This window comes from Stegodyphus dumicola, chromosome 10 (genome assembly GCF_044657685.1).
Source record: "Stegodyphus dumicola isolate Sdum_Otavi_A_Nest chromosome 10, ASM4465768v1".
NCBI lineage: Eukaryota > Metazoa > Arthropoda > Arachnida > Araneae > Eresidae > Stegodyphus > Stegodyphus dumicola.
The window spans coordinates 18,411,099-18,438,615 of record NC_140777.1 but is presented as its reverse complement, the minus strand read 5'-3'; the positions used below and the strand labels follow the sequence as shown (position 1 = coordinate 18,438,615).

General features: G+C 37.5%; 2 protein-coding genes across 13 annotated transcripts in view; one reads left to right on the top strand and one right to left on the bottom strand.

The window, feature by feature from the left end:
* Positions 1–10,214, top strand: part of LOC118181685 (uncharacterized) — a 293,765-nt gene extending 283,551 nt beyond the window's left edge. For all 5 annotated transcript variants that reach the window (XR_015043302.1, XR_015043300.1, XR_015043301.1 and 2 more), the window contains 2 exons: positions 3,965–4,027; positions 9,998–10,214. Coding sequence is in view for 2 of the 5 variants with exons in the window: in XM_085824691.1 (XP_085680817.1) it covers positions 3,965–4,027; positions 9,998–9,999 (65 nt within the window). In the remaining 3 variants the exon portion in view is untranslated. The remainder of the gene's footprint in view (positions 1–3,964; positions 4,028–9,997) is intronic.
* f (espin protein forked) overlaps positions 1–27,517 on the bottom strand; it is a 487,643-nt gene that overhangs the window by 8,639 nt on the left and 451,487 nt on the right. For 7 of the 8 annotated variants that reach the window (XM_085824686.1, XM_085824685.1, XM_085824684.1 and 4 more), the window contains 4 exons: positions 16,847–17,378; positions 13,977–15,389; positions 11,618–11,730; positions 3,570–3,728 (listed from right to left, as the gene is read on the bottom strand). In XM_085824686.1, the coding sequence (XP_085680812.1) occupies positions 3,570–3,728; positions 11,618–11,730; positions 13,977–15,389; positions 16,847–17,378 (2,217 nt within the window). The remainder of the gene's footprint in view (positions 1–3,569; positions 3,729–11,617; positions 11,731–13,976; positions 15,390–16,846; positions 17,379–27,517) is intronic. The other variant, XM_035350868.2, reaches the window with a different exon arrangement.

Below are 27,517 nucleotides of genomic sequence, written 5' to 3'. Positions count from 1 at the left end.
AAAAATTCTTAAAGTTTTACAAAGTGTGAAATCGATCATAAAACAAATTCCAAATCCGGGCTTCCACATTCCCATATTCGAGTGGAGGACCACGTTATTCAAAATTTGATGTTTCTAGATACCGTTGATTTTTCACAGTGCGAGAAACATACATACATTCATGCAGATTCTTTATTTTTTAATTTCTTTAAATGTGATGCAGGGCTCTAATAGTTGGTGGCAAAAATTCGAAAAGTGAAACGCCGTTAGTGAGCGACTCAAAATGCCAAAAACATTTGATGGCTCTAAGGATCCGTAATTTTTACACAGGGCGAGAACACTATTTTTTAATAATATATGCGCATTAAAAATTCAGTAACTCTAGGTGGTGCCATTTTGCCACAGAGCGAGGAATACAGTACATACAGGCATACAGATTCTTGAAAGGGTTCAAGTATCCAGACAATAAAAAATGGGTTCAAAGTTCTATTTTAATTTAGTTGGTTTTCATAAAATCTTCATTTATTGTAGGAAAGACTTCGAAATTTCGCTCTAATCTCATGCTAAACAAGTTGAAGTACCGATTTACAATCCGCAAAATAAATGCTAGACATCTATTATGTTCATCAAACACAGAGTTTTTGGATTAGAATGTTAAGTGCAGTGCTTATCAGAATTAAAGAACAATCTCCCAAAAAAATATGCACGCTGGTTAAAAATTTCAGCAATGTCCAATAATGTATTATTTATAGTAGTTATTTGCAATTGAATTCAAAATTAGGAGGGGTTAACGCATGAAATATCAAACAAGAATAGTGTGTAGTTTTACAATTCAATTTTTAAAAATCATATGGTGACAACCAAATTGGAAAATGATTCGGGTACAACGGACAAGTGATACGGACAAAGGAAGTGCTTCGACACAAGTAGCACTTCTCATGCTAAAACAGATGTTCCGCACTGACTACCAATAAGTATTTGAACACCTGTGATAGAAAAGAAAAACTAATTTTATTCAAAATCAATAGTTGGTAGAGCCTCCACGAGAGGTAATTACAGCGTGGACCCTCCGGGGTATACACTACACAAGTCTTTGTATGACAGCTAGTGGTATTTTCTTACACTCGGCTTGGAGAAGACATAGAAGTTCCTTCACCGATTTTGCACGGGTAGTGTACCCCTGAATTCGGCGATGCAACTCCTCCCAGAGGTTCTCGATAGGGTTCAGGTCTGGACTCTGGGCAGGCCAGACCATTCGATGAACTCCATTGGCACCATACCAAGCCTTGGTTAACGTCGAACCATGAGAACCGGCATTGTCGTCCTGAAAATAACAGGGGTCTAACCCGTAAAACTGCCACAACGTAGCAAGCGCATTGTCATCCAAAATAGTGCAGTAGGCATCGGAGTTGAGCTTACCATGAATGGGGACCAAGGGTCCCAGCCCATACTAGGAGAAACACCCCCAGACCATAATTCCACCTCCGCCGAACTTGATTGTTGGCACAATGCATTCTGGCAGGAGACGTTCTCCAGGTCGATGCCAGACCCAGACTCTGCCATCCGAACGGTAAAGGGTGAACCTTGATTCGTCACTCCAAAGAACCCGTTTCCACTGATCTACGGTCCCATTTCGATGTGCTTTGCACCACATTAACCGAGCAGCGCGGTTGGACTTTGTGATCAAAGGCTTACGGGCAGCAGCACGACCATGAAAACCAAGCAGATGTCTTTCCTTACGGATGGTATTCATTGAAACAATACTCCCGGATGAGAGCCATCGGTTGGGTGCGGTTCTTCCGAATTTCTCTGGACAGCACTCGTCGATCTCTATCTCCCAGTTTCGTTGGTCTGCCGACTAGGGGCACATTCCGACAATCACCGCTCACCTTCCACTTCTTAATCACATAGGCCACTGTCGATTTTGGGTACTTCAGATCGCTAGATATGTCCCTTAAGGATCGGCCATATTTGTGATACCCGATAATTATACCTTTCTCGAAATCAGAGAGCTCCGAACTGCGAGGCATCTTGCATGCGACTAAAGCCGATGCTGTTTCCTACACGATATATACCGGCGGAGTCCGTGAAATACCTTAGGACCGCAGATATCGTCATTTGCATAGGTGTCCAAATACTTATTGGTAGTCAGTGCGTAAAACAGTTACCTGATGCTGTATGGAATTGAATTCCACATCCAAACAAAAATATGTGCTGCATCATTTTTCACTTTCCCTTCTTACACATACTTTAGAATTAAATGAAATAAAAATTTCATCTATTTTATCTATTTAATATTGTGTTTATCATTTTCGTTTTATGCATAACAATTTCTATTTGTTTGGGGTTAAAAGTAAAAACACAATGTACTGTTATAAAATTTAAACAAGCAATCATATGTGATCTCGGAACGATTAATTCATTTTACTATAATTTTTACAGTGAAAAAGTGGTTAGCATATCTTTAGAATTCCCGATAGACAGTCTCGCGCGCTGGAGATAAAACTGTTTTATTCCCTACAGTGTTGCCACTGCTCGGTTTGTAATGGTTGAGTTTGTTAATCAAAATTCGGTAAAGTTTTACTAATAGGAAGAAGACAATAAACAAAATTCCAAATCCAGGCTTCCAGGTGCTCATATTCGGGTGGAGGACTACGTTATTTAAAATTCGATGGCTCTAGATTCTAGCTAAAATACGAGAAACATAAATAAATACATTCATGCAGATTCTACATTATTTAATTTCTTTAAATGTTATACAGAACGATAATATTTCGGTGGCAACAATCTGAAAAGCGATATAGCCGTTTCTAGTGATTCGACGCGAAATACCGTTTCGAGACTAAAAACTCTTCTGGGTAACACCCATTTGAGCTAAGTACGAGTATTTGAACAAAAGCATAATCTAACGTAAACTACCATGTTTGCCAATTGAATAGTTTCAAAATATTCAAGTTAGATTTACAGAAATGTAACTCGGATGTAAAAATGGTCTCCTCTGATTTAATATTTCATGAATAGGGATTTCATTGTATGGTCACTTCTAATAGAAATGCAAGGTTTACATTTGGAGTTACAAAAGTTAGCAAACTGTAGACCAAAATTTGTCAAACTGCTCACTATTCTTGTTTGGTATTTCATGCGATAACCTCTCCTAAATTTGAATTCAATTGCAAATAATTACTATAAATAGTATATTGGACATTGCTGAAACTTTTAACCAGCGTGCATATTTTTTTGGGAGATTGTTCTTTAATTCTGATAAACACTGCACTTAGCATTCTAATCCAAAACCTCTGTGTCTGATCAACATAATAGTGATGTCTAGCATTTATTTTGCGGATTGTAAATCGATACTTCAATTGATTTAGCATGAGATTTGGGCGAAATTTCGAAGTCTTCCATACAATAAATGAAGCAAGTATCAAAACCAACTCAATTAAAATATAACTGAACCATTTTTTTTTTTTTTTTTTTTTTTTTTTGTCTGGGTACTTGAACTATTACAATAGTTTTAAAGTTATTCAGCAATTTGAATACTCCAGCATTCGTTTGTGAAAATGCAGTAAATGTTTGTTAGGCTGACTTACAATTCTTTGTTCTTCGGCCTCCTTTTTGGCTTTCTCCGCCGCCTTTTTGGCGAGCATTTGTCTTTTCCACGGAGGGATTACGCAGCCGTTGGCGTCCACCTCTGGGATCTGATCCACGAAATTTTCAGCCTTGAAGTTTTGAGCAATATCTGCAGTCTGCTTTTTCAAAGAAAAAAAAAGTGTACGTTATATTCATAACAGAATTACGTAGACAAACACACAAACACACATACAAGAAAAAGAGACAGATTTATTTATTTATAGATTTTGGGACTCCTGGAGTCATGCTGTTCGTGTTTCAGCGTGTTGGGGTTGAAATGGTGGGACAAGTATTGATTTGAGGTTTATTAAAAGTTTAAAATTTTATTTGTAAGTCTCTGTCATTGTCATTTCAGAAGCGGACTGTGCCATTGACCTCTCTAGCAATACCAACCGTCTTTACAATGATTCCAAGAGATGTAAGTTCTTTGCATTTAATTTTTTTTTAATTTTCATTGTTTTTGCATATGTTGTAAATTGATCGCAGACATAGCCGACAGCCACTTAATCGACAAGACATTAAGCCGACGGTTTGTTTGACCGAAAAGTTTAGCAGACAGCGCGTTTAGCCCAGAATGGATGCATTTAGCCAAACAAATGCGACAATGTTACAGTTAAATTTGTCCATAGCTATCCAACAATTAATAATAGAGATTTCTATCATAGTTCAAATTATCATAGTTCATAGTATCACAGTTCTTCCTATCAATAACAAAATTGCTCAGACTCTCCGAAAGCTGAATACTTAAGTCATTTTTTTTTACCTATCAATAAAATTCGTTGTCTGATTCTTAAAAATCCCATCTCTGTTTTTCCTTCTTTTTCTAAATTCGGCCCCATTGGGTCATAGTTAAGGGGGCTCATACACCTTAAACCCCTCATGATCTTCGAATATGTGACTGTTGCAAGAATTTGGATATTTTATTTATTTTAAAAGCAATTACTTCCAACTTTTTGCAGCTGACTACATAATATAGCTGCTTTGGAAACTAGTAACCAGAAAGTTTGTGTTGCCACAAATATTTTTGTAATTTAATCCGCTATGTGACAAAATATTTCGCCCTGTTTCCACCTCGCGCGCGTGATATTTTAAAAATGGCTAATGGTACATACTTGAAATTTTATTGAATTCTTTATATGGGCACTATTTTCTAACTGAACCAACAATCTGATGAATATTTTAATATTGAAATATTTTATGGACGAAAAAATTACAAATTTTATTAATAAAATACATTTTATAAACTCAATTCGAAATAAAATAAAAATTTAACATGAAATTTTTAGAATTTTAGGTTCACAGTAGTTTCCGAATGTTATAAAAGCTCTATATTAAGTATGGAATTAAATTACGAAACAGAATAATTTAAACTGCGCGCGCAAGTTGGAAACATGACGAAAAATGTTGTCACAAAGCGGATTAAATTATATAAATATTTGTGGCAACACAAACTTTCTGATTACTATTTCAGAAAGCAGCTATATTATGTAGTCAGCTGTAAAACGTTGGTAGTAATTGCTTTTAAAATAAATAAGTTATCCCAATTCTTGCAACAGTCACCTATTCGAACATCTTATGGGTTATAAGGTGTACGCGTCCCCTTAAGGGATTTTATTGATGGGACTTCAAAGTCCGTAGGGAAAATAAAGGGTTAAACCCTGCTCAGGTGAGTAGGATTGGCTTCTGTTTAGTTTAAAAAAAGCCGAGTGCAGCGGCTTTCCCTTACGAAGTGCCGGCTTTGCTCGACTCCGAATCATTTACATTCGAAGAAGTGCCTAACCTGTGAGGCTTCCTGTTTGTACTAATTTGAATTAATAGTCGTTGATGTAAATAAAGTAATACGCACTAAAGCGATCAGTTAAAGAAAAATAATTTATTAGCGAGATGAACATTTTAGAGAAGTTAGATACTGCTAGACATCCATCTAGAAAAATAAATTCTTTTAATAAATCAAAATATGTACACAGCGATAGAATAACATTAATCTCAGTGACAGGAGTGTGCACGAACTTATAACAACAGAAGGCAAACGTTCTTTTTTTGCAGTCCTGCAGAGATGAGATTCTTATTCGCATACGCGAGGAGGAGCATTCGAGGCGCTGAAGAAATGTGGGTGGGAAGGTAACCCCATAGAAGTTTCAAAAGTTACATTGAAGTTCAATAAGTAGGCGGAGCATAGGATTTAAAGTACATGCTACTAAAGTTTGATGTTCTATGCACTCTACACTGACTACCAATAAGTATTTGGACACCTAAGAAAATGACGATATCTGCGGTCCTAAGGTACATCACGTACTCAGCCGATATATATCGTGTAGGAAACAGCATCAGCTCTAGTCGCATGCAAGATGCCTCGCAATTCGGAGCTCTCTGATTTCTAGAAAGGTATAATTATCGGGTATCACAAATGTGTCGATCCTTAAGGGACATATCTAGCGATCTGAAGTACCCAAAATCGACAGTGGCCTATGTGATTAAGAAGTGGAAGGTGAGCGGTGATTGTCGGAATGTGCCCCTAGTCGGCAGACCAAAAAAACTGGGAGATAAGGATCGACAAGTGCTGTCCAGAGAAATTCGGAAGAACCGCTACCAACCGATGGCCCTCATCCGCGAGGAGTTTCAACAGGCATCCGGGAGTATTGTTTCAATGAATACCATCCGTAAGGAAGAACATCTGCTTGGTTTTCATGGTCGTGCTGCTGCCTATAAGCCTTTGATCACAAAGTCTAACCGGGCTGCTCGGTTAATGTGGTGCAAAGCACATCGAAATTGGACCCTAGATCAGTGGAAACGGGTTCTTTGGAGTGACGAATCAAGGTTCACCCTTTACCGTTCGGATGGCAGAGTCTGGGTCTGGCATCGACCTGGAGAACGTCTCCTGCCAGAATGCATTGTGCCAACAGTCAAGTTCGGCGGAGGTGGAATTATGGTCTGGGGATGTTTCTCCTAGTATGGGCTGGGACATTTGGTCCCCATTCATGGTAAGCTCAACTCCGATGCCTACTGCACTATTTTGGATGACAATGCGCTTGCTACGTTGTGGCAGTTTTACGGGTTGGACCCCTGTTACTTTCAGGACGACAATGCCAGTTGTCATGTTTCGACGTGAACCAAGGCTTGGTATGGTGCCAATGGAGTTCATCGAATGGATTGGCCTGTCCAAAGTCCAGACCTGAACCCTATCGAGAACCTCTGGGACGAGTTGCATCGCCGAATTCAGGGGGTGCACTACCCGTGCAAAATCGGTGAAGGAACTTCTATGTCTTCTCCAAGCCGAGTGGAAGAAAATACCACTAGCTGTCATACAAAGACTTGTGGAAAGTATGCCCCAGAGGGTCCACGCTGTAATTACCTCTCGTGGAGGCTCTACCGACTATTGATTTTGAATAAAGTTAGTTTTTCTTTTCTATCACAGGTGTCCAAATACTTAGTGGTAGTCAATGTATAGAAGTTGCCACCCAGACGGTACAGTGCTTAAGAGAGCCTACTGCGGTAGCGAAGGGTCCGAGTTTGAATCCCGGAGAAGGCGACGGTTCCTCATAGAGACAACAATAGCCCCACCTATTAGGTGCCTCCATAGTAAAGTGGGGACCACTTCTGGCCTTGCAAAAATTCAAGCTACTTTCTTAATATATACAGGGTCTTTCATAGATCATGGGACGAACTTGGAGGGGTGATGGAGCTTACTAAAACGTGCATATTTTGTTTAGGAATGTAGGATCTAAAGTGAAGGGTTAAGGCAGGAACGCAAAAAAACGACACGACAGGAAAATGCGTTTATGTACAAAAATCAACGCAAAGTGCTTCTTTGCAGCAAAACAGTATTCACAATAAATGTTCAAAAAAGGGAACACTAACAGTAATAGGAACTACAGCTGTGATTGGCTGGCAATGCAGTGGCAGATGGCGGTAGTGAGCCGGGCAAACCCCGATCCGATGCACCAGAAGATCATTCGCAACTCTGATGTCGAGCGTGATGGGTGAGTTTACGCACAGGGAAAAGCTGACATGTATCTCATGTATGGTGCTGCTAATAAGAACGGCAGAGCAGCGCTACGGTTGCACCAGGAACGGTTTCCGAACAGGCGTATGCCGAAGCACACAATGTTCGAGAGGTTGCATCGGGCTCTGTGTGAAAACGGGTCATTTGAAGCCACCTCTGACACTAGGCGTGGAGGATGAAGGGCACGACAACCTCGCATTGAAGAATCCATCTTGAACATTGTGCATGAATCACCTCACACAAGTACAAGAGCTATTGCACGTCGTCTGCAGCTGAGTCATTCCACCAGAGTATTGCATGAAAATGGTTTGCACCTATACCATTTGCAGAGAGTCCAAGCCTTGCAAGAGACAGATTACCCTCTTCGAGTTCATTTCTGTCATTGGTTCTTGCAGGCAGTGTGCGGCGCAGGCGGATTTCCCATCGGATGTGCTATTCACGGACGAGGCAACTTTCTCACAGGACGGCATCTTCAATAGCCACAACATGCACGTGTGGGCAACTCATAATCCACACCGCACACGTCCACATGCGTTCCAAACCCGCTTCTCCATTAATGTGTGGGCGGGTATTGTCAACGACTACCTCATAGGCCCATACCACTTACCTACACGTACAAATGGCTTATGTTGTCATATTTTTCTGCAAGAGGTGCTACTGGAATTGCTGCAGGGTGTTCCGGCTGTCGTTCGTGATCGCAATGTGGTCCCAGCATGATGGTGCACTAGCCCATAACCACGTGCGGGTCCGCAATTACTTGGATGGGACATTTCCAGACCGATGGTTAGCCGTGGTGGACCCGTTCGTTGGCCATCCCGTTCGCCAGATTTATCCATCTTGGATTTTTTTATGGGGCCATCTGAACGATGCATCATTTACGAGACTCCCGTTGACTCACTGAAGGACCTCGTTGCGGCTGCAAGCGTGCGTGCCTGTCGTTTTTCAAAATGTTCGTCGATCCATTCTGCGACATGCATGTATTACGGCTGTTGGTCGCAATTTTGAACATTTATTGTGAATGCTGTATTGCTACAAAGAAGCACTTTGTGTTGATTTTGTACATAAACGCATTTTCCTCTCGTGTCGTTTTTTTGTGTTCCTGCCTTAACCTGCACTTTAGACCCTACATTCCTATAACAAATGCATGTTTTAGTACGTTCCACCACCCCTCCAAGTTTGTCCCCATGATCTATGAAACACACTGTATAATTTTTCTTTTCGGAATAGAAATCGTGTAATAGATCATCTTTCTCAATAAGTGACAAAACGTGGTTAGCAATAAATGTTACAGACATGCTTGTCCGATGCCAAGACTTCAGTGCCTTTTATGTAAGGATATGCTAATTTTTATCTTAAAAAACGATGGAATGAACTGCTTCCCTCTTATAGAAGACACAATGATTATGATGCATGTCCTGTTGGATGACTGTGTGGAGGATATCCTAAAGGAAACCAATGATGCCGAAATACCAATATTCAGCGACTTTACCGCTTGGCCATTCGTAAGCTGCAGGATTGAGATTGAGATTGAGATTGCTGGAGTGCTCCCCACCCACCTGATCACGAAGTGATCTTATGATCTTAAAGGGGCACCCACGTAACCTGCAGGATATGATAATGCTACCCTTAAAGCCCTATAGTGGCCGAATGGTTAAAACCGCTGAGTGCGGGTCGTTCGACCCAAGTTCAAATTTAGGCGAACGAGCAAGTTGCATTGTTAAGTGTAGTTTGAAAGAGACAATTTTCCTTAAAAAATCCTCCACGAAGGCTGCGTTAGGATTTTTGGATATGTTAAAGCCACAAAAGCTACATATCTAGTATGGAGAGGCTAGCTCGTATTGACGTTACACATGGTCAAAACCAAACATGTAGCCAGCCAGTTCGCCTTGGATAGAATCCAAAGCTGGTCGAACTACCAATATTCAGCGGTCTTAATCACTCGCCGCCTTAGGCAGATAGCCCTCGTGTGCTTTCTCATTAGCAAGTAACATAATTTAAAATCTTTAAATGAGGTAACTCTCTAAAACAATGGTCCCAAACTTAAGGTCTGCAGACCACGTGCAGCTCCAAAAAGCAATTTCGCACTGCCTACGAAGATATTTCAATTATGTAATGGTTACAAGTAAAGTATTGCAAAGATTGCAAGATTTTGGTTATTTTCATTTACTGAACTTGAATAACAGCCAAAAATATCTATAAATAGAACTAATTAATTCATAGTATCAGATAAACTTTATTCAGAGGTATGAGATGCAGATTTGATTAACTTCTTATTTGTGTTTGTCAAAAAAATAAATCAATTCAGTTGCGAATTTTTGCACTAAGAAAAATTTCTCTTCTTTGCAAACATGTTTACTACTTCTATGCGAACTTTTTTATTTTCAGAGTTTTAAGAAAAACGTCAGTTGGGTTGATTGACCAATGGGCATCTGCAGTGAGAGATGAAGATAGTTTAGTTATTTCTCTCCGAGGTTGCTAACTTTATCAGAATCGAAATAAATATCAAGCTGTAGTAGAAATAATGAAGTTTGTACTTATTTATCTAAAAAAGTATGTATTTTTATTTATGCATAAGAAAAATTTAATAAATAAGGGAAAGAGACTATTTAGTTTTTATTTCACATTTTTGTTGTTTCACTTGGTACATTTTTTCTGAAAACTTACAAAGGTGTAATTTGTATAATTAAAGTAAATTGTTAAATGATTAATTAAATATGTTATAATTATTTGAAAGAAATGCAAGTCTAAGAATTTAATATTTAGCTGTCGGTATATTTGATTTACAAAGTGTAACCAAAAAAATGTTTTGCAGGGACCAAACTAAAGACAATAAATTTGTAAAAAGACATTAATTTAAGAATTTACTATGCTTTCATGGTTCAACATCTCCATTCGCCGGTTCGTATCACGTGACCCCAAGTAATCTCATCTCACATAAACTACGCTATAAAAATCTAATTCTCTCAGTCATTATCTACATTAATTTCAAGTTAAATTTTAATTTGGAATAAAAGTTTAAATGCAAAAATTATTTCAATTCGTACGAATAGCTTTCAGAAATTATGTAAAACCGCAGTGCTTTACTTCGCTAGTGCATTCTCATTAGAATGGATGAATTTAACTCTTGATTTTGCCTTTTCTAGATTTTCGCTTTCGGGTGAGCGGTGTGATTGCATTCTAATTGACTCGATTACCGCGAATCGTCTTAGGGCATAAAATTGAACTCTCTTGTAAAACTTCTATGTAATTCTATGCCAGTATTGAAAGAAACAACCAATCTGGTAAGAAATGGTTGCGACTTGTTTTGAAAATGAGGCGTAAAAGGTTACCAGTGAAGATATTCCATTTGGCATCAGTTGTACCATTATTGGCGACTTTATCGTTTGCGCCGGCAAAACCGAAAAGTATCCAAAACTTAAAATTTATTTTGATGATTTAAGCACTTTTAAAGGTTTTAAAATTTCATTTGTTAAACAATGATAGAAGAAAAAAATTATGGCCCGTAAACTGTTTTTTCTCTTGTACACTTGGCCCACAAGCATTTTAGTTTTTTAAATAATTGGATTACGCTCATTTTTATCTTTTTTTAAATTAATGTTAGTTTATTATACTTAATTCATTAAAAAATATAACGAATATTTTAGCAAGTTTTGTCTTCTGAAATTTTAGTGTGTTTGTGTCTGTGATTATTGCAAAGCCTCGAGGGCTATCTGCCTAAGGGGAGGGATGCCTTCGTGGAGGACTTTCTAAGGGAAACTGGCTCGTACACACGTTACACATGGGGAAAACCGGGAAAACGCCCATGCAGCCAGCCCGTTCACGGCATCTGAAATTTTAGTAAAAGTTTAAATTACAATAATAAACTGATATCAATACCCGATAAAATATTCGCTGTTTTAAGTTCACTTTTTATGTACAGATTTAATTTGAGCTTCTGTAAGAAATATGCTACTATTTTCAGTAAATACTACAAAAAAAGGATGTGAAGAATCAAAATAAACTTACTATTTCCTCTTCTATTCTGCTTCTTTCTTCTTTCATTTTCCGAACACCTTGAATATCCTTAGTCTGCTTCAACTCGGCAATCAAATCATTTTTTTGTAGAAGTACCGTCCGCTCTGAAATAAGACGGTTAGGAATGTAGAACAATTTTATCACAGAATACAAATTGAAAAGCTTAATCCGATTAAACATTCAGAAAATGCAAGAAAGTCACATTTTTAAGCTTATAACAGACTTCTTATCGACTTTAATTTAAGGCTTTGAGGTTAAATAAATTCTTAAGAAAAACACCTTTACCATTATGAATTATTTAGAAGCTTGAAGATATTTATACATTCTGAAAATTCTTGAACATCAGTTTGATTAACTTTGTTTTCAGCAGCACAGTCTTCAGGCTATCATGATATAATGGTGAAGACAGCTTCACGGCTAAGCACCAAAGTACAGCTTCCGACTCGGTCGATCACGCTCCAGCTAATCTCTAAACACTACTACTGAACATAGTAATTGATACTCCGATTACAGGTAGATATATATATATATATATATATCTTTTGACCTGCCTTCGAGAAAATTCTAGCGGAAACCAGTAAGAATTCGTTCTAGAATGTTCTCCCTCTGCCTATGACATATCGCCGATATTGTTGCCAAATCTGACAACCCTGCCTTTCCTTGCCCCTTTCTAGCAACCCTAATGCGGGAACTTTGTTCTTCTTTGCTAGCTTGATCTAGGGTTGCTAGAAAATGACAAGGAAAGGTAGTGTTGTCAGATTTAGCAAAAAAATCGGCGATATGTCACAGACAGAGGGAGAACATTCTAGAACGAATTCTTATTGGTTTCCTAAATCTTTCCTTTATACAATGGTCACGTCAGGCGTACCAGGGACTGTACTGGTACTGTCAAGTTTGACCCGTAATGTGTGGTTGGTATATATTTTTAGATTGGGAAAATAGGAAAGCCCATTTTTTATGTCCTTTCATTATCCTGTGCTCTCTCTCTATATATATATATCATCTTGTGTGATCAATTCTTCAGAGAAAGGGAAGATCCTGGCCGCTTCTATTTTATATACCCTCTAACCGAGAGATTTCACATTAAGTACCCAAGTAACTATACCAGATTTAAAAGATCCTTTGTGCACCATCGAAAGATACATAAGAGACTTATATCCATCGTCGATTATCTACACCAACAAGGCTTCAACCGATCTCACCCACAGACTCTACTTTCAAATGTACCTTCAGTGGTTCCATAAAACACTTCTTGTAACCTTTATAAAATTGTAAATAAACTGTCAATTGGGGGCCCGTAAAGAATCTAGATTGGTTACTTGGGCCGAGGCTTTACCAATTTTGAACCAATGACGCTGTTTTGATGCCCCACATACTTATACATGATCAGACCTATGTAGCTAAACTAAATTATCAAAAGCGAAATGACTGCGATTCTTCGGCTGACACCGAATTGCACCGATTTCAAACGAAAACGAACTGGTTTATTTTATCTATCGAAAAACTTAAAAATTTAAAAGCCAGTCTCTGGAAGACATAAAACGTGGTTTTCCCTTTCCTACATAAAACAAACGTCGCAAGTAAATAATTTAGAATTAACTATAAATTTTCTATTTTTTCTATTATTTAAATTACTATTTGTTTCTTTTGAAATGTTAAAAAAAATTCATATGCTTGTGAATTTTATGTTTTTGCAATTATCACTTATTTTTTTATTTAAAATCAAGCATCTGTTCCAAGATATATATTAATTTAAAGCATTTGCAACTTTATCGTTTTCTCAAAAATTCTTTAATTAAAAAAGATTTTACAAAATTAACGACAGACTATGAGGGAATTAAAAATTACGACTTATTTCAAACTATTCCCACTTTACAAGTGTGTGTTACTGTCACTGTATGAAAGCCGTCATTCTCTAGAATACCTCGGCATTTTATAGAGTGCCTAAATCTGGCCGACAGTGTATGAAAGTATTAATATTTCAGACATTTCCTAGGCATTCTACAAAATGCCAAATGACAAAACCACAAAGTACGGAATACATCTCCTATTCGTTTCGAATATCCGTACATTTCATCTGACTTTTCATGACCTTTTCTTCCATACTTTGTCTAAATAGTACTTGCCATTGTATAGAATACCTAGGTATTATAAACAATGCCTATAAAAGTAAGTAATAATTTAACTATTTCATACTTTGCCTATAGAGCCAGGGATTCTATAAAATGCCTAGGTATTCTATAGAATGCCGGTAACATATATATCAGAAATTATATTCCCGGTAAAAGTGAATAATTTCTTTCCTGATTCGTGAGTTGAAACAACAATATAAGAAACAGAAAATTACTACCTGGCGTTGATGGTTTGTCCGTCTTCTTCAGATGTACAGTTTGCAACTGCTCTACGGTGATATTAAACACAGGAGTATTACTATTGCTGTTGCTGTTCGTTAAGGGTGGATGTGATTTCTGCTCTTGCTCTCTGAAATTCATTTCATTTTGGTTACTATGAGCAAAATGGGACCTCGAATCACTTTCCAGTAACGTTTCGTGGCTTTCCGTTCGACTGCCAAAAGATATCTTTTCTGGTTTAGACGCCATGGCCAGTTCACCTAAAGACACAGCTCGATGGAGTGTGGAATTTGACTTCAGAGTTGAATTCTTGGAGGAACTCTTGGCTTGCCGCAGATATTCAGAGGGACGAATGTTTTCGTTCGTGTCTGGAGGAAAGCTAAACTGTGGAGGAATGAAAGGTAGTGTTCTCTGATGACTATTTTTTCTACTGGCAGTTGCTTTTACGTAACGTTTCCCTTCGCTGCCATCCACTGAAGATTCGTCTGACTTTTGGGATGACCTGTCGTCGTCTGGATGACATTTGGAATCATCGGACTTGGGAAGAACCTTGATTTCTTTAAGAGGAGGCAAGTCTGGTGGTGGTGGAGGAGGAGGAGCTTTGGATTTGTTGACTTCGTCTTCAGATTTAAGCTGGTTGTTCTTGGGCAAAGGGGGAGGAGATGGGGGTTTTACGACAGGCTTGGGTTCTTCAATTTTTTTCGCTGGCAGGGGAGGTGGAGGAGGTGGAGGTTGAGAAACCGTTGATTCTACAACTTTTCTCTCACCTCTGGGTTGAGCAGTTGGCTGTCGGGTGAGCGTTCCGCTGTTACTGTTAAGACCATTCCTCTTCCGTGATTCTTCTTGTGGTGACTTCTCCATTTTAAGAGTACCATTCTGTTTTAGAGTGTTGTTATTGTTCTCCGTCGCCGTTTTCTTGTTGTCGTCATGAGTGGCATCGATGGGGTTGGATGCTCTCCGAGACACTTGTAATACGGGATTGCCGCCTCCAAATGGGCCTTCTAATTCTGGAGGCGGCCTTTTGTTTCGGATGGCCACCAGATCCTCCTGGTGGTGAGGAGAGAAACTGACCTCATTGTCATGCAGCTCGTCCTCATCGTCCTCTTCGTCTTCTGGATGGTGTGGAACAAGGCGGTGCATCTCGTCCTCATCTAGCTCATCATCGACATCCTCCTCTTCCTCTACGTCATCTTCTTCATCTTCCCCCTCGTGGTAAATGCCTTCGTCAGTGCTCAGACTGCTGGCCTCACGGCTAGTCTTCTTCACACGACTGTGCGTGTTGTTATTATTGTTGTTGTTCCCAGTGCTGCTAGACTGACTTCCCTGGTCATCATAATCGGGAATAGGATCGCTCACATCAGATACGCTATTGGAATCCTCACTGGCTGACGAATGATGGACTTCGACGGTCACTGTTAAAGAAAAACAATATTGTGTGAGTTTCTAAAGCATACCAAAACCCTCATTACAAATTTTCGCGATACATTAATCATAACGGTTCAGCTTATTTTATTTAACAATTTTCAAAAAGAGTAGGATCAGTGTACAGGCGTTCCTCTTATAACACGGTTTCGCTCAAATTGCGGAAAGCCTCATATAGCGTGGTTTCGTTTTAGCACTTTAAAATGAGCACGCGTAAATCCTCTTATAACACTTTATGCCTGTACATACTTCGATAACACGATTTTTATTTTAAACATTTGCGGTTGCCCACAAGAGTTGTTGATGATGATGGCTGCTTGCTCTGAGTGTTCGTGGCGACGTCTATGGGCATTTGACACTTATGGCCATCTATGGGTGGATGGAAGTGCGATGACAGAGTCCCGTTGACCTTCACAAACAAGTTACTGCTGGGGGTAGCACTCGAGGTCATGTCATGATTGTAAAATGGTCTACCACCATCACAGAAGAGCTTCTATTGCGGCGGCTTAAAGGATTTAATCAAATTGCGGGCGTTATTGAGGGCTCTCTCACAGACGCCGTGCATTTCCAAAGTTAAGTATTATGCCATCATATGTAGTACACAATAACTGTCTATGGTGTCATAGTTACAAATACGGGAAAAGTTTGCATCTTAAATTTTATGAAAATGGTCGATTCCTAGGTAGCAGACCTCAGATTAAGTATTTTGCTTTTCAAATTACAATAGCTTTCATGTGTGTCTCCAGCCGCTATATGGTTGGTGACGATGACTACCGTGCCCGTGGGCCGGGGCTCGAATCTCGTAGCAGGCATGGATGTTTATAAGCGCATACTGTCTCCACGGCAAGGTGGTACTCAGCATACTCAACGAGCCGAAAGGCATTTCGAGAGGTTGGTAGTTTAAAAAAGAGTGTGAGAGATCTTCGGATCGCCCCCACCAGCAAGCTTTTTGTGAAAATTGTGGCGGAACTGCACCGTTAGTGAGGCAGGACTGGCGTTTACCTGTAACTGGCATTACTGTATTCCCCTCCAGAAGTAAGTCTCGAAGTGACGGAGGGTCGCAATGAATGGTCCTTCGGGGCTACGAGGTCAATGGGCAGACGACTGGTTGAGGCTTTAATACGCCAAGTTTGCCAGTTATAATGGAAATAAACTTAATGCCTTCGCAGTTTAATTGGACGAGACAAAAATATTTGTTCGTTATTTCCGGAATTCGTCATAACCGGGCTCGACTGTATTCTCATTTATGAAACTCATCATTTTGTAGTCTATAGGAAAAAATCGGGCGGCATCAAAAGTTTCGCGTGTTACAGAGGGGTTCGACTGTACATCATTATTATAGAAAAAAACTAGGCAGGATCAAAATATTTGTTCGTTACAACGGGGTTCGAATGTATGTGACTGGTGCATTTATATTTATCTTAATATAGCAATTGATATTTCTTACCAATTTGCGAGCCATTATTGTTATTAACATTGCTGTTGTTCATATTGCTATCCGGCATGTCCACTTCATCCTTGGTGGTCTTTTTCGTTTTGTTGTCAAACAGCTTCTTGACTCTGTCATCCGATGTCATATTGGGTTCATGCAAGAAGAAAGGTTCTTGGGAACCGTTCACATTATCCGTCTGGGGGCGGGTCGTTCCTTCGTGAATGCTTCCCGTGCCCCCGTTGTACCCGGAATCCATCCTCTTGGAATGATTGGAGGATCCGCTGGAACATCGCTTGTGGTTGGGGTTGTTGGCTTTGCAGACCCTCTCCTGGGAATGGTGTCTGTGACCATTAGTGTGAGGAGCACGAGCAGGATGATGTGAGCTATAAAAGTTCCATCCAGACAGAACAGTATGAGGAGCACCCCGACCGCCAGGGCCTTGCAGTGATGAACGGGTACTGCTAGTAGTAGTATCCGATGGATAATCGTCTGTCAAACTGCAGCTTTCTTCAGAGCCAGTAGACTGGCATGAACAACCATCAGAATCCTATACGAAGGAATCATCATTTAAAATTTTAAATTTATAAGTGTATTAAATCAAAGGGAAAGTTGTTTGAAAACTATAGAATTAAAGACAATAACAGATGATGGAAGACGGGAATACTTGATGTATAAAAATGTAAACAGCTATTTGATCCCTCGTCTTCCACTATCTGGATATACTAACACCTCCGGTGAGGTCCTTACGTCACTGCACTGGGAGTTATTAATAGAAGATTCATACATAAGTATGGAGGTGTCAGAGATTCTCCTCATGTACAGGGAGTGTTTACACATTTTGAGAATGATTTCGACAAAGAATTTTAAAAAGTGTTTTCGAATAAAAATTTCTTTAACGATATATTATTTGAAATGAGAAATATCGTCTGCGAGTTTTAAATTCATTTTGCTTTCAAAGTGTTCAAAATACTTCGAAATTGTAAAAACTACATGTACACTGTTGAAAAAAAAAAAAAAGTGGGGCAGCTCTGTATCTCTCGTTCTACTGGGCAGATCGAACTTCAAATTGCGTGTTTCATGTCTCGAATGCGCGATTTAAAATATGTATTAGATTTATATATAGCATTGTTCTAATATAGGTATTTTGACACAAAATCGGAATTTTTTTTCTGAAATAACATACCAACTTTTTCCATATTTCGATTCTACGACTCAAATTATGCCTAGATATTAAATTTTGTAATTTTTGGTGAGAAATTTAAAAATTTACCTTGGCGCATTTTTGTTCAGTTTGCGCCAAGGATAATTCACTTGGCGAACTTCTTAATTTATAGGAACGTATTTCCCTTTCCTTTTTTTCATTGTACACGAGCGGAAAGAAGTCATCGTTCATAATTTCAAATAATTTTAACAAAGTGCCACATTAAAAAATCACATTTGGCGATTTTATCGCTTATAACAAATATGCCAAATTTCAAAAGTCGCCAATATGTAAATTCACATACTACATCTAAGGAAATTTTGAATAAAAAACTAATTTTTTGCAGGTGTGCCTAGAAAGACATCTACTTTAAGGTGATGTTAAAAATTTTATAGATTACAACACATAAATTTTTCAAAAAACTTATAAAAAATATTTTAAAATACAAATTAAAAAAATAAGTCGTAAAATATGTGCGAATTGGATTAAGCCTAAATTTCGAATTATAGAAGAAGGAAACAAGTAAATTTGATAAAAAAAAAGAGATATTAATAAATATATATCAAATTCAATTAACACTGAAGAGCTGAAATTTTGAGAGTTCATTTTTAAAAACTACTCGTGCGATTTTTACAAAACTTCACAGGGTGACATAACTTGAGTCGTAGAATCGAAATATGGAAAAAAAATGGCACGTCATTTCAGAAAAAGTCCGATTTTGAGTCAAAATACCTATATTAGAGCAATCATACCTACAAATCTAATACAATATTTTATATACAAGTCCGCTTTCGAGACATAAAAGACGCAAGTTGAAAACTTTTGCATTTTCTTAATTATTATAAAAATGTATGAAAATACCTGTTTATAAGTTTTCTAGTTATATATATGTTAAATTAGTTAAATCCCATTGCTTGTTTTGAAGGATATTGTTTCTTGTCGGTTAATATTATCAAAATAGCTGTGGACAAAAAGGTCATCAGATTAAACGGCGTCTTCTGTATATTCAGCGACATTTACATAAACCGGACGGAGTCATTAACGGTCAGCTGCAGTTCCATAAACTTGTTTTCTTTTCCACAAGGGAAAGCAATAAAGACGCGGCTTAACTTTCTTTGCTACCGTTTCCTCCTTTCATTTATTTCTTTATTCGAAAATTCGAAGAAGCATATAATCATGGAACCTTTCCCCGAAGTGGAAACAAAGCAGCATTCCGTTCGTCTGCGAATGCGGTAATTTGTGGCTCAACCACCCCTCACCAGCTGTTGGGAAAATACTACCAGCACCTGCGGTAATGCAGATGGAAATTCGGGAAAAAAAAAAAAAAAAAAATTCATTCTCTTTTTTGAGATAGAAAATATGTGTACTAGCAACGTATTTTAGGAATGGCATACAAATGCCTAAACAACTAAAACGAAAGCACAAAAACTGATAGAAAAAACATTTCAAAAGTCAAAAAGAAATTGTATTTAAATATACAGATATCCTAAAAAATTTTAAAAACAAAATATTTTTTAATTATTTTCACCGTTGCCTCATTTACATTTAGACATTTTGCAATGTCAGATACTTTCACTTTTTAACAAAGGATTCAAGATTTGCATTGCCATCTACAAAGAAATAGATTTTCTCTTAAATGTAGTTTACTTTCGGACATACCTTGGGACCGAAATTATATTTCAGTCCCAAAAGTACCTTGGGACTGAATCAATTAAACATTGGTATGTTCTCTTCCAATGTCGGATACCATCCAAGGAATTACTCCTAAAACCGACAACGCTATTTTGTTAATACTCCTAAAACCGACAACGCTATTTAGTCAATACTCCTAAAACCGACAAAGCTATTTTGTTATTATTCCTAAAACCGACAAAGCTATTTTGTTATTATTCCTAAAACCGACAAAGCTATTTTGTTATTATTCCTAAAACCGACAAAGCTATTTTGTCATTATTCCTAAAACCGAAAAAGCTATTTTGTCATTATTCCTAAAACCGAAAAAGCTATTTTGTCATTATTCCTAAAACCGAAAAAGCTATTTTGTCATTATTCCTAAAACCGACAAAGCTATTTTGTCATTATTCCTAAAACCGACAAAGCTATTTTGTCATTATTCCTAAAACCGACAAAGCTATTTTGTCATTATTCCTAAAACCGACAAAGCTATTTTGTCATTACTCCTAAAACCGACAAAGCTAATTTGTAAAGCAAACGGATTTTTTTAAGATTCTTCCAAAATCACAATCACTTAATATGTGTAATCTGGAGCAAGAGACAGTACTATGTAAATGACAGGCACACCTACATTTCCAAAAAATTTCGATATGAGAGAATGCATGTATTCCCAGGATTTCTAGCCAAAGGGCGTTAACCCGAAAGGGCTATTAGTCTGCAAACGTTATTTTGAATCGAATCACTATAAACGACTGTATCACTTTTCTAATTGTTGCCAACAAGTATTATCGCCCTATATTATATTTAAAGAAATTAAATAATGAACAATCTCCATGAATGTGTGTATGTTTCTCGGGCTGCGAAAAAACAATGGTACCTAGAGACGTTAAATTTTCAATAAGCTCTCCTCCACTAAAATATGGGCATCTGGAAGCCCGAAGTTGGAATCTGGAATTTGTTTTATTATCTATTTCATATTTTGTAAAACTTTAACCAATTTTTGATTAAGAAACTCAACGATTTCAAATCCAGCAATGGCAAATCTGTATGGGAAAAAAAAAAAATTATATCCAGCGCGCGAGATTCTGTATCAGAAATTCTAAAGATAAGCGCATTTTAAAGTTATTTCGCGATCTTGTTGTTGAACTGTATTTTAGGGTTTGAGTATATAGAACATGATATTTAATAAATGAGGGTAACACACAAAACGTTAAAAAAACGCCCCTTTGGACGTTATTAAAAATCTGAAACCTTTCAGATTTTTTTTAATTTATTTTCAAAACTAAACTGATTTCAATAGAAACATAGCAGCAAAAAGTAGCATAACAAGTAAATAAAAAGTATCTGAATGCTTTCAGATTTTATATTACGCCCAAAGGGCCGATTTATTTAACCCTTTCGCCGTTCTCTCCTGTCCCCCCCCCAGCGGCCGTCTGTTTTCCGTAGCGTGTAATGTTGTTTTCTCTGTACATCATAACTTTCCATACACGACTTTCGTAGTGGATGAATGTCAATGAATATTAAGTAAAATTATAAGGAAATAAAGCATAATGGAAAAATAATAATATCTCTGCTTATTTCTAACAGCAGGATAATTTGATCACATCTGATCCAGGCGGTTCACTCCTTCCATTTTGTTGTTGTAATCTTTTACAATTATTGTTTTTTTTTACAGTTCTTTTGCGTTTTCCAACATCCATCATCGAGTTATTATGGACTGTACTCATCAAACATATATCCTTCTTGTCTTTCCAATTCACAACCTCATTTTTTCTTTTTTTCTGCCGAGTATACGTTGAAGCCATCTCTCACTGTCTTGCATGTGTAAAATGGCGCGAATATTCATAAAACACGGGGCAAATTCAATTTGAAATAGAATGCCTGATGAGTGCTGCCCTCTAGGAGGTATTAGAACAGAGAAAAATAAAAACTCAAACAAGTAAACATTTAGAAAGCGTTTCAAACGTTTAAAAGTTTTAATATGTAGAAGAACGCTTGCGGCGCCTTACGGCCGTCGTGCGGAAGTTTCACTTGAACGCGTTAGACGCGTTACGGACGAAGAGGTTAAAGTTTTGGGTGTTACCTTTATTTATTAAATATCATGTTCTTCGCACTTAAACCATAAAATTCAATTCAACAGCAATATCGCAAAATAATTTTAAAACGAGCACGAGCATATCTTTAAAACTTCAGATACACAGTCTCGCGCGCTGCAGATTAAAAACGGTTTCTTTTTTGTACAGTGTTGCCATTGCCGTCTTTGAATTTGTTAGGTTTGTTAATCAAACATTCGTTAAAGTTTTACCAAATGTAAAATAGATAATAAAACAAATTCTACGTTCGGGGTTCGAGGTGCGCATATTCGGGTGGAGGAACTGTCGGAAGTGATATTTAGTTGCAATGTTCTTCGGTAAAACAGAAGTGCTGATAACGCAATGCAATATGACAAAAATCCTATTTCGTATAAAGACCAGTCATAGATCTTCAAAGCAAATGGTTGAGCAATGTGTACAAAGAAACCATATGGATAACACGTGAGCATAATTACAGCATTAAACCAATTACAGTGACAGCACAACAAACTTCTGAAGAAGGACAGACGTCTCGTAATTCGAAGCATCAACCTTTCACCTTGGGAACAGATAGTTAAGATTATCCAGAACGAAAACAATACACGGAGCAGTTTTGTTCGAGCTCTAGCATGTTGCCACGGTTCGTAGAAATCTGAACAAATTTACGAGATCCGTGATGTCACGCGGTAGACATTATGTCCGCCCTTTCCAAACGGGTCGTAAATTGACTGCCTCACGAGAAGCTCCCATCACGAAATTCAAATTAGATGGCAGACGGCTCGAGGACCATGGAACCATAACTAAGCTAGCCATTCATTTCAACTTTCGAGCGCCTTATGTCATTTTTGTCATCTTCCTTCAGTATCCAGTAAAACTCGGAGCTAAGTATTCAAAAATCTGGTTTTATTCGAAACCTGGAGATCTGAGCTTTCCTGTAAAATTTACCGAATATTTATTTCACAGATCTTTCGCAAGGTATTTTATATTATATAAGTACAGGTATGGGAAGAGATATCTAAAAGCAATAAAAAAGTTGGCCTTTGAATGGGTCGTAAGAAACGAAACTTGCGGGCAGAGGCTAAAGAACAGGAAATGTTCCCATTTCTAACGGTATTTTTTCAAAAAGCTAAATGAAAATTCGTTTTGAAATCGACAATTAAATTTTGCATTGTAGAGTCATTAGGATTTTTTTAGAGGCAGAAAAGATGAAAAATATGCAACCGCCTTCGCCAGGAATCGAACCAAGGACCTCTGGAATACTGGCCCAGCCTGCAGAACCACTTCACCACGAAGGACGCTAGGAAAGTGGGAGAAATACCTTATATACTCCCCTTTATAAAAGGCGCCTAGGGTTTTAGGGGACCTAGTCGCCAAATCCTGGGCGTGCAGAATCATCATCCACAACCCTTTTAGCTCGGGCGCCACTTGTAGTGTCATTAGGTTAATTGGAAGCAGAAAAGATGAAACATATGCAACCGCCTTCGCCGGGAATCGAACCACGGACCTCTGGAATACCGGCCCAGCGTGCAGAGCCACTACACCACGAAGGCACTCCAGGGAAGTGGGAGAAATACCTTATAGCATAACAAAATTAGCATTTGAAAATGCCCATAGTGATTACGTGTTTAAATCTTATTTCTTGGCATAGTTTTCAATAACCTATTCATGATGATTTTATGGATATAAAAGTGCTAACTATATTTCGATTCATAGCCAAATCAACTATCTAGTTTTATTTGGTTTATTTAATTACGGCACAGCCTCAAAGGCTATCTGCCTAAAGGGAAGGATGCCTTCGTGGAAAACTTTCTAAGCGAACCTGCCTCGTATGCACGCTTCACATGGGGAAAACCACGAAATCGCCCATGTAGCCATTCCGTTCGCGGGATTCGAATCTCGGACCGAACTACCAGTGTTCAGCGCTTGACCGCTGGAGGGCTTTCTACTATTCAGCTCAAATTCAGCGCGCCTGCCGAGTGGCAAAGTATTGCTTTCAGGAAGCTGAGTTTGTTATTAAAAATGACAAAAAGTATCGTCAAATAAATAAGAAACAAGTTTGAAACTCAAAATTTGAACATTGAAGTGCAGACGTTTCAATGGAGGACTATGTGTATTCAAAATTTGACGGCTTTAGTTGCCACGGCTTTTACACAAATGTGATGAACAAACATACATACATATATTTGTACAATTTCTCCACGATTCAGTGAGAGATAACACTTTAAGACAGGGATGGGTTAACTACAGCCCATCTATGTCTTAAACTTTTGGTAAAATTTAAAAGTTAGGATGCAAGGGAAAAAAAAGCTATTTATCGACGACACCTGAGCTCATCTCAAAGGTTTTACATGAAAACTTGATCATCTAACAAAGAACGACCTGTTTCATTTCCCGGAGTTAAATTCCATACCTTCAGGAAAAGAAAACAAGTTTAAGAACTATGAAGATGGTTTGAGATAACTGCATTTTGAGTTTGAATGCAGGTTCAAAATTTCAATGCCATTTATCCCTTTGACTACAAATTAAAACAATTACTCCGCTTTCTACCCAAGTGAACAAAATATGTCATAAACAAGGTAAATTTAGAATTTAAGATAGGTTTGATAAATGGTTTTCAAGCCTAGTCTCAACCGTACAGAGGCTGTTCACACATTTTTTAGACGATGTATATTGTATTCACAAAACTAAATTACATAAAATTCTTATGTTTTAAATGTTCTATTTGACATCCCTTATTCTGAACTATCTTTCGACACCGCAATTTCCAGGATAATAATGCCTTTTGAAGTGGCAGAAGAGGTATTCTATCCCATTCCTCCCGAACAGCTTTCCAGAGTCTTGTTAGGGTTTTGGGACAACGTTTGGATAATGCAGTTTTTAAAAGTCCGAAAGCACAAAAATCCATAGGTGACACATCGGGAGATTTAGTAGGGATATCAGTGAAGGGTATGGTCTTGATACCAGTTTTTTGTTCCATTTCTTTTAGGAAATTTACAGTGGATTTTGATGTGTGACTGCTAGTCTTGTCCTGATGGAGTCTCACAGACGGATGGCACTGTGGGTAAAGCGATGGTATTTCATTCAGAAAAATTGGCGATAAAATATGTTCCTGATAGTATTTGGAGTTAATCTTGACATTTCTTTGCACTCTCTTCATTTTTAACTTGCCATTATAAGAAAAACCGGCAACCATCATGAATCCCTTAGAAAAACTTCCTTTCGATTCTTTGAACCATAATTTTTTTCTCCCCTTTTATGATAATAAATGGCTCTTTTTTTGTTGCAATCATTCAAATACACCCATAATTCATCTATTGTGACAATTGTTTTCCATTTTTCTTTGGATAAGTGTTTCTCATATAGAATTCTGCAGCGTGTCCTGCGTTGAGCCATATGCTTTGGAAGAAGACTATGCGCATTGCGTTTTTTCGCTTTCTTAACATTTAAAGCAACGTTTATCATTTTGTTTACGGTGGAAACCGAGGATTTTAATAATTTTGCAACTGTCCTTTGAATAGTGGGATTTTCTTTTAACATTAAACAACGTACCTTTGCAATAGTCGAAGACGTCCGTTTTTTCCTCGGATACTTGTTTCGAATTTGTGTCCCACTTGAGGCTCCAATTTAGCTTTTTTTTTTTTTTTTTTTCATTTCTTGTTGATGATATTACCTATCGACGCTTTATATATCACAAAAACATGACTCTCACATCGTTTTTGAATAATGGAGTATGCATATTTCTCTTCGGAAAGAGCGTAAATGTAGCCTTCGAACCACTGCTTTGTTAAATTCGCCATTTTGAATAAAAACAAAACTTTCAAGCCACAGACGATGATTTTTTACTTTTAAAAACATAGTACAATTGCAATTACTTCTTTTGCAGCAAACAGTTTTTTATTACCGCTTACCAAAATCGTCTAAAAAATGTGCGAACAGCCTTTGTAGTTGTTGGTGGGATAATGTCCCACACGTAGCGATCGACTTAACTGTAAACACACCTATTATTCTGGAAAGCTTTATTATATGAAATAGATTTACACGGTGTGATACAGGGTAAAAACCATTCTTTGCATAAGCCAACATTACACATTGGGCAATGTATTTGGCATATTTGTTCTTTTCTGTATGCTCATTTGTGTACATCGACCACAGCGACGTCTTGATTTTCCAACTATTGGAAGATGATCCCAACATTCAGGAGCTTTTAAGGAATTTTTAACACAGCAGTAATTTTAAAAATTTTAATGGGACGTTTATATCCCGCTAGTAGTCAAAGAATTAGGGAGAGAAATGGATATTTTGGCAATGCGATTCAACGTAAATTATGAAGCAATGATTTGCAGCAGGAGTCGCAGCTTTTATTAATTGAGTTACATTCTAACAATAATACCGAGGAGTTGTTTCTCGATGTTTCAAAATTAGAGCCTTGCAAATCTTTATCGAAAGTAAGTTCCCCAAATTGAATATCTCGCTGCCAGAAAACTACAACTACGTTTGCTTCATCTGGTGTATGGGAACAAGCGTTTCCTGCCTTAGGGAAAATTCTGTCTGACATATAAAAATATGGATTTATGTGAGATAAAAGCATTATCATGAAATGAAAATATGGATTTATTTGTGATAAAAGCATTATCTGAAGCATTTTTTCCTTGAAATCAGTAGTGAGGTTTTAAATCTGAATTGAGCAACGATAATAAAAGAAACATTTAGGAAAACGAAAACATTATTTGCAACAGGTCTCTAATCATTAGCATTAAAAGTGTTCAACGTAGAGTTCAGCAGCATAAAACACAGATAAAATGAACTATGTACATTAGATATACATAACTGTTTATTGTACTTTTAGGTGTTTTTTTTTAGTAAAGGAAAGGCAATAGCAAAGTAAAAATGCAAGATAAAAATGGAAATAATTTTTTATTTCATTCTTATCTTTCTTATTTATTCATCAACCTTCAAACGAATATGTGAAATCATTCTAGAAAGAAGATTAGTTGAACTTTATTTTTAAACCTGTTTTTAACTTCAAATTTGCCTCACGGTCTTTAACTATTATTTTGTCAATAATTAAATATTAAAAAATATATGTTAATTTGCATATAAAAATATAAAATTATAAACTAGGGTTTAGAAGCCCAAAGAGGCAATTTTCCCTCAAGGGCTATTAATTTCGTTTCTTCATTTTGCATTGGTTCCCTATACGCTTTCACTTTTCTAATTGTTGCCATCAAATATTATCGCCATTATATTTAAAGAAATTAAATAATGAAGAATCTGCATAAATGTATGTTTCTCGCATTGTGAAAATACAACTGTACCTAGAGCCATCGGATTTTCAATAGTAGAGATATTAGGTATTTGGGACGCAGGAAAGATGAAAAATTAACAAAGCCTTCGCCGGGAAACGAACCGAGGACCTGTGGAGGACGTTACAATATCTAACGGTATTTTGCTCCGAATGTCTCTACATATCTGTATAATTTTCAAATCCAGTTTTGAAACCCCCCCCCCAAAAAAAACCCTTTGAGTGTAATATAAAATCTGAAACCTTTCACATTTTTTTAATTTCCTTGTACGAAATGAAAAGGAAGTATTGTAATCGCGAAAAATTTCGGGTAACATATTTCAATAAAAACATCGATTTTTACCGCTATCAAATGAAATTTAACAATGTTTTTACCTGACATCTATACGTAAGGACAGAATAAAGGACTCTTTTTCTCCAAACGAATTATAAAACTG